A 10000-nucleotide genomic window follows, 5' to 3' on the forward strand; every position below is an offset into this window, starting at 1 on the left:
TGTTTTCGATCATTCAACCAATTACTAGTCCAACTTAATAGGCTACCACTTATTCCGTGTGAAGCTAATTTAGTAAGTAGTCTTTCGTGGGGGACGGTATCAAAAGCTTTTGCAAAGTCTAGATATATTAAATCCATATTGTTTCTTTTGTCATAATTCGAGATGACTATGTTGTAGAATTGGAGTAAGTTAGTCACGCAAGAACGTTTCCGTCTGAAACCATGCTGGCTATCATTTATCAAACGGTTACTTTCTAAATGATGTTCGATAGCATCTCTGATGATAGTTTCCATTATTTTTCCTACGATTGAAGTCAAACTTATAGGCCTATAGTTATTTGGTTTCTTTTCGTCACCTTTTTGAATATGGAAGTAACGTTAGTTAGCTTCTACTCTCATGGGACATCTCCGGATATGATGGATTTCTTGAAAATAATTTCTAATGGAACAACAAACTTATTTTTCATTTCCTTTAAGATTGTTGGATGCCAACCGTCAGGCCCTGGTGTTTTATTAACTCTGAGTTTCTCCATACACCTTTAATTTTTTCTTTTGCTATATTTAGCGTAGTAAGTTTACCCTAGATTTTCACAGGTTTGGAGCTCACTTTGAGGTGTTTCGTTTACGAATACCGAGCTATTTATTTTTATTTTTTATTACACATTCCTTCATTTGAATATTGAAGTTGACCGTCAGCAGATAATAATGGACCAATGTGATTCCTAATAACCTTTTCATCTCTAATGTAACTATAGAATTCTTTGGGATTCTCTTTGGATTTATCAGCGATATTCATTTCGTAGTGATAAAGGTAAAAACATACCCAGGAGCAGATTGTAATAGTGATCATGTGCCAGTTGTTGCAGATATTAGAATAAAGTTGAAGAAATTAAGAAAGGAGATGGGGAAACCGAGAAGAGAAGTAAGTGTATTGAGAAAGGACGAAGACTTGAAACAAAGGTATTTGGTTACAGTAGAAAATAAATATGAAGTGCTGCGAGAAGAAGGGGATGTAAATGATCCGGGGTTTCAGTGGCAAATGTTATGTGAAGCAATAGAAGAAGGAAATAAAAAGGTACTTCCTGAAAATAGAAGGAGGAAAAACAAATGGATAACAGAGGAAATATTCGAAATAATGGATAAGAGAAGAGAAGCTAAGAATAGGGATAGAAATGAATTTAGAGAACTTAATAGACAAATCAAAAAGAAGTGTATAGATGCCAAGGAGAATTGGCTTGATGAACAATGTAGGGAAATTGAGGGCCTTGAAAAAAGGGATTCTAAAATGATGTATAAGATTAGAGAAATTACCAAGAGAAAGGGGAGTAATGGGGGGGGGCAATCAAAGATAGAGAAGGAAAGGTTTTAATGGACGAGGAGGATATTAAACATAGATGGGAGGAGTATGTAAGGGACCTATTTGAGGACGACAGACAAGAAGGAGAAGAGGAAATTTATAGATATCTAGATGAGGAAGAAATAATGGAAGAGGAAGTGAAATTTGCAATGAAGAAAATGAGAAAGGGAAAGCCATGGGTGAGGATGGTGTGATGATTGAAATGTTAGAGGCATTAGGGGATTTTGCAATAAGAAAACTCACTAGTCTAATAAACAAAATTTACGAAAAGGATACAATAACGGAATATATGTGTAACTCGATTTTTATACCACTACCAAAGATAAACGGAACAATGGAATGTAGTAAACATCGCACAGTCAGTATCATGAGTCAAATAACCAAAATTATATTAAGGATAGTTTTAAATAGAATAAGAAATAAAGTGAGAGAACAAGTTTCATGGGAGCAATTTGGTTTCATGGAAGGGAAAGGAACAGCAAATGCAATTTTTAGGATAAGAACGATAATGGAGAGGATGATAGAAAAACAACAAAATGTATATCTTTGCTTTGCTGACTACGAGAAGGTTTGATATAATATTTTGAAAGAGTGGATATAAATAGCAAAAGAGTATCATCAGAAATTTGTATTGGAAGCAAAGAGCAGCGGTGAGGGTACGGGGAGGAAGAACAGAATTTTAAGCTATAAAGAGGGGAGTGCGTCAAGGCTGTGTTATGTCTCCAGATTTATTTAATTTATATGGAGAGATGATCCTTAGGGAATTAGAGGGAATGGAAGGGATTAAAATTGGAGGATTTAATATAAATCATATCAAATATGCTGATGACACGGTATTGGCGGCTGACTCAGAAGATAAACTGCAACATGAATGAAGTAACCGAGCTAGTGAGAAGAAAGGTAAAAATGAAAACTAGGAAAAATAAAAATAGGAAACAGACCAATACTAGTGTCAAGAACCAAATAGACAAGAGTGAAAGGTTAAATGTATATGGAGAACTAAAATATAGGGGAGATAAAAAGTACAAAAAATGAACAGGTAACCAAATTTAAAAGCGTATTGACAGAAGATTGCAGATGTGAAAAGGAAATAAAATCAAGGATAGCGATAGCTAAAAGCACGTTTCAGAAAATGAAAGGGTTTTTAACAAACAAGAAAATGTCTACAGATATAAGGAGAAAATTTAAAACATTCATATGGTCAACACTATTATATGGTTCAGAAGCGTGGACAATCAGCAAAAAATTGCAGGAAAACTTAGAAGCAGCAGAAATGTGGATATGGAGACGAGTATTAAGAGTACCATGGACAGCGAAGAAAACAAATGAAGAAGTATTGAGAGAATGGAGGCAGATAGGGAATTGATGACAACAATAAGGAAAAGACAGTTGCGATTCTTAGGACATATAATGAGGAAGGAAGGGTTGGAAGAGGTGGTGATGACGGGAATGGTGGAGGGAAGGAGAGCAAGAGGAAAGCAGAGGGAGAAGTATATGGACGGGCTGATGAGGTCGAAGGGAAAACAACTAAAACCATCACAGATGTTACAAGTAACTAAGGACCGTGAACGGTGGCGCCCCATGGTTCCCGAAGTCCAAGAGGATATGGCACGACGGTAAGGTAAGGTAAGGTAATTGTCGTTTTCGTTTTTTATTGACTTTTTTAAATCTCTCTATGTTGATACATAACTTTCATAGTCATTAGATGCACCCGAGCACTTATATTTCTTATAAGCCTGTCTCTTTTTAGCAATACTTTTTCAGTTTCTTTGTCGAGCCTGTTTTGGGCGAGCCTGATTTGGGGGACGTCTGTCCTTAAAAGGAATGTAAGTATGATTCATCTTAGTGAACGTATTTTGAAATATTTCCCACATCTAATCTACAGGTCTTTCGCTTAATTTTGCCTACCAAAAAGTTAATAAAACACCATGGTCGGCATCCAAGAAACTTAAAGGAAATTAAAAATGAGATTGTTGTTCCATTAGAAATTATTTTCAAGAAATCCATCACATCCGGAGATGTCCCAAGAGAATGGAAGCTAGTTAACGTTACTCCCATATTCAAAAAAGGTGCCAAAAAAAAAACTAATAACTATAGGCCTATAAGTTTGACTTCAATCGTAGGAAAAATAATGGAAACTATCATCAGAGATGCTATCGAACATCATTTAGAAAGTAACCGTTTGATAAATGATAGCCAGCATGGTTTCAGACGGAAACGTTCTTGCGTGACTAACTCGAATTCTACAATACAGTTATCTCGAATTATGACAAAAGAAACAATATAGATTTAATATATCTAGAATTTGCAAAAGCTTTTGATACCGTCCCCCACGAAAGACTACTTACTAAATTAGCTTCACACGGAATAAGTGGTAGTCTATTAAGTTGGACTAGTAATTGGTTGAATGATCGAAAACAGAGAGTTGTTTTAAATGGAAAAACTTCTAGATGGAAAAATGTTACAAGTAGAGTTCCTCAGGGTTCCGTTCTTGGGCCACTTCTATTCATAGTATATATAAATGATATAGACCATGAACTAAAATCTACTATTTCCAAATTTGCTGATAATACAAAACTGTACGGAATGGCAAATGATCACTTAAATCAATTAGATACCCAAGAAGATTTAGATAAATGACAGCAATGGTCTGAAAAGTGGCTAATGAAATTTAACACAAGTAAATGCAAGGTAATGCACATAGGTAAAAATAACGGTAAGTACGATTACAAGTTTTTTTGGAAATTCGTTAACAAAAGTGAATAGTGAAAAAGATCTCGGCGCAATTATCAGTAATGGTCTCAAATCATCCAAGCAGTGTATTTCAGCCTTTGAGAAAGCAAATTATATTCCAGGACTGATTGTGCGATCTTTTGACATCAAAAGTCCATCACTCATTAACAAGCTATATAAATCGTTAGTTCGTCCACATTTGGAATATGCTGTTTCCATATGGTCACCGAATCTCATTAAAGACATTGACAGACAACATCAAAAGTGAAAAATGTTTCACACTGAATAAGAATCCGACAAGAAATAGTGGTCTCAAACTGTCAGGAAATGGATTTAATTTGGAAGTGGGTAGAAACAACTTTGCCAACCGTGTAGTTAATGAATGGAATAAAGTTCCTGCAGAGGCAGTGCAATGTAGTTCGGTTTGAAGCTTTAAGAATCCTTTAGATAAACACCTAAGCAAGATGCTGTAATGATTATAATTTACTTTCTATTATTTGTTTTTGTTTTGTTATCATTTGTCTGTTTGATTCTCATTTATTATTATTTATATGTCAATTTATTACTATATACTATTGACCTGTTTGCTTATTACTTAACTATACCTATGCATTTATTTATGTATTTTATTTGTTATTTATATTATCATGATTTTTATTTATTTGTTTATTATTATTATTATGATTTTTTTCGCATCCGACCTAGATATGGACCAAAAGGTCTCATGCCGCCATGCTCCGGCTTTGTAATCCTTTGTTAACACTATTTCCAAATAACATGTAGTCGTGTTTGGTGTTATTTATACATAATGCGCATAGATTTGCATTTACTTGGGTTAAACTTCATTACCTACTTTTCAAATCTTTGCTGCATTTTATCTAAATCTTCTTGAATATCCAATTCATTCGGGTAATCATTTGATATCCCACACATCTTTGTATTATTAGCAAAATTCGAGTCAACAGATTCCATTCTGGTCAATATCGGCTATATATATAGTATGAATAGAAGTGGCCCAAATGCGGAACCCTGAGGAACTCCAATTGCAATATTTTTCCAGCTAGAAGTCTTGCCTTCAGGGTAACTCGCTGTTTACAATTCTTCAAAGAATTACTGACCCAACTTCATAGGTTACCTCTTATTCCATGTGTAGCGAGTTTAGAAAGTAGTCTTTTGTGTGGTACAGTATATTTTTCTTAAAAGCGCTTGTATACATGAACGTACATTCTTCTTGTTCGCTTATATTGTGCCCAATGACAACCTCCCCATCTTTTTCTTTCTTAGATCTCAACTGAAACCACGGGAAAAGAATTTGTGGAACGTCTAGTGTATCCTAGATAAGACATATTGTTAGGTTTTATTTTGAAGATTCCAGAAATTAAATCTAGAGTCCTTGGCTATGCCTAATGATTCTAGAGAAACACCAATATGTGTATTACCGGAAACTACTATCGACAAAAGAAACGAAACACAGTATCATTCGGACACTTCGGTTTTAAAAGGAACAAACATCGATGACTTGTCAACTGCGCAGCGTCCTCAATTGTTCATACAGGTAAAGAAATCTGTGATTTATAGGACTCGATGACTCGAATACTTTCCATTAAGTCTAGTCCGTAGCATGTGTGTAAAGGCTCATCATCTTTTTTTTAAGTAATAAAATTCATTATTGAATGCTATTCTTATTGTTGAGACGTTAGAGAAATTTAAAGAAGGTAGATAAAGAAGATACGGATCTTGGTCCGAGCTTATACCTGACCAGTCTTGCTTCCTCAGATGGAGCTCAGGGTGAAACCGGTAATTCCTATTCACCTTCCTCAATACTCACATATTTTTCTATTGTTTCTCCTTGTTTCTTAGTCTTAGTCTAGTCTTATATATCATCTAGATGTTTTCTTTATCTGAGTTTATATTATGATAGTTTATTTTGTGTTGTCTGTTAGTGTTTATTTATTGTCTTATGATTTGTTTGAGGAAAGTATGCTGTGGTGCATTAATGTTATGAATACACCTTTGTGCGTTTTGTTGTCTTCCTTAACCATTGTTTATTTCTTAAAGGCGATAATACAAATGAGTACAACACTTTTTTAGATTAGGTCGTATGAAATAGAGAAGGCCTCTTGTCTTTTTTCTTGTATTCCTATTACTCAATTCCTTCCAAGGATTCCCTGTTTTTTACTCTTTATCTTCATGATATTGTTCCTGCACCAGAGTGTCAGCCTTAGATATTTCAATAAGAAAGGTTTATTACAAAGAAGTAATAAGTAAAAAGATCAAGAGATAATGAAGAATCTAGCTCTAAAATTCGTGAGATTATATTTTGAATATCATATAATATAAAATATGCTTTAACTTGTTCTGCAATTTCGAGCTAGATGTAGTAATAATTTGCTGTTTATTGACTTACTGAAACATGACGCATCATATTCGAATATCCATAAACTAAAAGTTTCTTTTCTTTTAGGTTTGTGGATGTCTGGTAGCATCTCTATCGCAGGTGGGAGTCGCATGCATTTTTACGTTTTCAGGAGTTACAATACCCGAGTTGACATCCAGCAACAACACCGATCTCTTCTTGGATAAGTCATCCACTGCTCTCTTCGGTAAGGCCAAATATTATAGGTATATTAAACATACTTAATATCATAGGTATGATTAATCAAGTTGCATTTTTGTACTCTTCGTTGTTCTCATGTAAAAGGTAGTTGTTTGTTGTTTACATTTTGTAGATGTTGATAAAATATATACAGAATCTGACCTGTAGATAAGACTTGATAACAAATGACCGAAATATGAAAAGGTAGATATTACTTCTACCCCTTTTCGCCACTTAGGCCAATTTTGTCCACAATCATCCAACTTTGTCAAGTTCTAGACTGTTAGTTCCTTTTACTTATAACCTTTTCACTGATAGTCTTCTTTTCACAATTCACAATATTTTCTGTCTTGGAGAATTAAATTTTAGAAATCTGCTGTATCTTTCTTCAGTTAATTCTTATACAGCGAGTGCACGTATGTAAGATCCTACGTGAGCTTTGCAATGATGAAGTGGTTTCGTTAGTCCAATGATTTTTAACTTTATATTTAAGATCCTCCCCAAAGGGAGGAATTCGTGAACCAATTAAATTTTTTCCTCGTCCACCCTTTCACCAATCTGATTCGTTGTTAAAAGTCTATATGGCAATATTATTTACTTAAATAATCTCAAGTCTCTGCATATCTCACTTAGGCTACAAGGAATGCCATATCAACAATTCAATCCAGCCTCCGGCCATTTTTTATCAACAAGGCGGAAAGCGGACTTAAGCAACCCGCTCGCTTTCTATATTGTTTTATTATACACATATTTCATAAACACTTAACAACATAAAATGTAATCACAGTTTTCTACCCCACTTTCTAACATCTTTTCTACCAGCCTCATACAATTGATTCAAGGCTCTGCTTCATAGGGCAAGGAACAGGACAAAGACATCGGAAATAATATGCACTGTATCCAAAGAATATTTCTATGGAATTGATTACCTTCATTTCATGATTAAATAACTTCTAGCAGTAATTAGGTCTACCTTTTTCCTTGTTTGAAAATATTTCTCACTGTGATATTAATTTTAATTAATGAATTATCGGAAAATCAAGATAGGAACGTTAATGAATTTCTAAATCAGTCAAATTGATACTTACATAAGAATAAAGGGGACTGCAAGAGACCATTAGGCCTACACTAGGTAGCTCCGTATCCATCACCACCTGTCATCCCCATCCATAAAGTTGTCTAATCGTTTTTTAAAACAACTGATAGTTTCAGAGCTTACTACATGGTTACTAAGTTTATTCCATTCGTCGACCACCCTATTAGTAAACCAATTCTTGCCTATTTCCTTCTTAAATCTAAATTTGTCCAGTTTATGACCATTACTGCGAGTCCTGCCCTGTTATTTCAAAATGATAACCTTGTTTTCATCACCCTTTGATCCACTTAAACACCTCTATTAGATCACCCCGCACTCTGCGTCTTTCCAGAGAGTGTAGGTTAAGGTGCCTAAGCCTCTCTTCGTAAGGCAAATTTCTGAGTCCATGTATCATTTTGGTCATTCTTCTCTGTACTGATTCTAGTGAATTGATGTCCATTCTGTAGGACGGAGACCAAAACTGTACCACATAGTCAAGGATGGGTCTAACTATCGCTAGAGTTTAATAATTACCTCTACACTTCTATTCGTTACCGTCCTAGTAATGAAACCTAATGCTCTGTTAGCTTTATTCCTGGCGCTAATGCACTGTTTCCTGGTTTTAAGGTCCGGACTCACTAGAACTCCCAAGTCTCTCTCGCACTCAGTTTTCTCTAAAAGCGTGTTATCTAAGCTGTATCTATTGTTGGGGTTGTGTAGCCCAACATTTAAAATGCTATACTAAGAGATATTGAAGTTCATTTACCATTTCACCAACCATATGAATAATTTGTTAAAATCATCCTGCAGAATCTCTGCGTTGTCTCCTGACCTAATGAGGTGTCCTGTTATAGTGTTGTCCATGAACTTACTAACATCACTGTTTATCCCATTTTCTAAGTCGTTTATGTACATAATGAACAACAAGGGACCCAAAACCAAACCCTGTGGGACCCCACTGGTAATATTGCCCCACCTAGATTTTACTCTATTTATGGTGACCCGCTGTTATCTATTACTAATCCAAGCTCTAGTCCATTCTAACACTTTTCCTCCTATGCCATGGGCTTTGATTTTATTTAGTAGTCTCTGGTGTAGCACCTTATTCACAGCAGTCAATTTAACTTCTTCTTTCTTGCTCTAAAGATATTTATTTTCTTTTCCCTCTGAAACAAAAAATAATCAGTGAACTTTCTGCACAACAAGGTATGTCCCATGTCAGGTCAGGTTAGATAGGCTAAATTGATTTAGGTTAGGTAGGCTAAATTTATTTAGATTAGTTTAGATTAATTGATGATATTTTAGGTTATATTAATATAGCTTAACTTGGATTGAATTAGTTTAGTTTGATTTAACTTAGGCCAGGTTAAGTTAGGATGTCAACTTGGATTAGGTGAGATTAATTTAGGTTAGATTAAGTTCAATACTGTTTAGAACACCATAAAGTATTTTGAATATGACAAAAATTGCAAGCTCCTAGTCGTGACATATACATTTTATAAACCTATGAAATAAGTGAAGCGAGTACTTGGTATTAGAAACAATTTCCTTAGAAGACATAGCTCTCTTAGTTGCAAGGTAGAGGAATGTAAAACTAATCACCATCCCTTTATATGTTTGAAATTAAAGTTGGGCTTGGGTATCAATAAACCGGAAATATATTCATCAGACTTGCTAGGTTTCGATATAAATTTTTGGCTACAATAATTTACTCTGCAGAACCTGTGGTGACATAACTCGAAATAAAAAACTCAAATGCAAGAATGACCAGTGGCAATGAAGTTATCTCTACCACTTCGACTGCAGATAAATTTAGTTAGAGAGTTTGATGAGAATATAATTGGTGACACTAATCGCTTACTGAAATTTTAGTTACTGTTCATCTCTATGTGATATATGAAACTTTCTATCAGAATGAGTGCTCTCCCATTCTACCAGTCTGAAGGTGTAATACACAGATAAGTGCTATAATATTCCTGGACATGATTAAATATTAGTTCTCTAGTAATGTCTTACTTTTTCAGGAAGTCTTCCAAACATGGGTGCCATTTTTGGCTCTCTGCTGACGGGTGCCCTGACTGTGTCTGTGGGACAACGCGTCATACTTCTCCTCGTACTTCCCTTCACCCTCCTCTGTTGGTTGGGTATAGCCTTCGCCAACTCCGTCCCTCTCCTCCTAGGGGCCAGATTCCTTCTAGGTTTGACTGTAGCCACGTTGAAGCATACTCCTTACATCTATG

General features: G+C 35.1%; 1 protein-coding gene across 1 annotated transcript in view; it reads left to right on the forward strand.

Annotated features, from left to right (window-relative positions):
• Positions 1 to 5488: 5488 nt before the first annotated feature.
• The window catches only part of LOC143035680 (facilitated trehalose transporter Tret1-like), a 5519-nt gene continuing 1007 nt past the window's right edge, over positions 5489 to 10000 (forward strand). The window contains exons 1-3 of the mRNA XM_076202545.1: positions 5489 to 5644; positions 6554 to 6692; positions 9785 to 10000. The exon at positions 9785 to 10000 is cut by the window's right edge and continues 1007 nt beyond it. Of these exons, the coding sequence (XP_076058660.1) occupies positions 5489 to 5644; positions 6554 to 6692; positions 9785 to 10000 (511 nt within the window). The remainder of the gene's footprint in view (positions 5645 to 6553; positions 6693 to 9784) is intronic.

The sequence above is a fragment of the Oratosquilla oratoria genome, chromosome 19 (assembly GCF_046742065.1).
Source record: "Oratosquilla oratoria isolate Oo_2021 chromosome 19, ASM4674206v1, whole genome shotgun sequence".
NCBI classification, from domain to species: Eukaryota; Metazoa; Arthropoda; class Malacostraca; order Stomatopoda; family Squillidae; genus Oratosquilla; species Oratosquilla oratoria.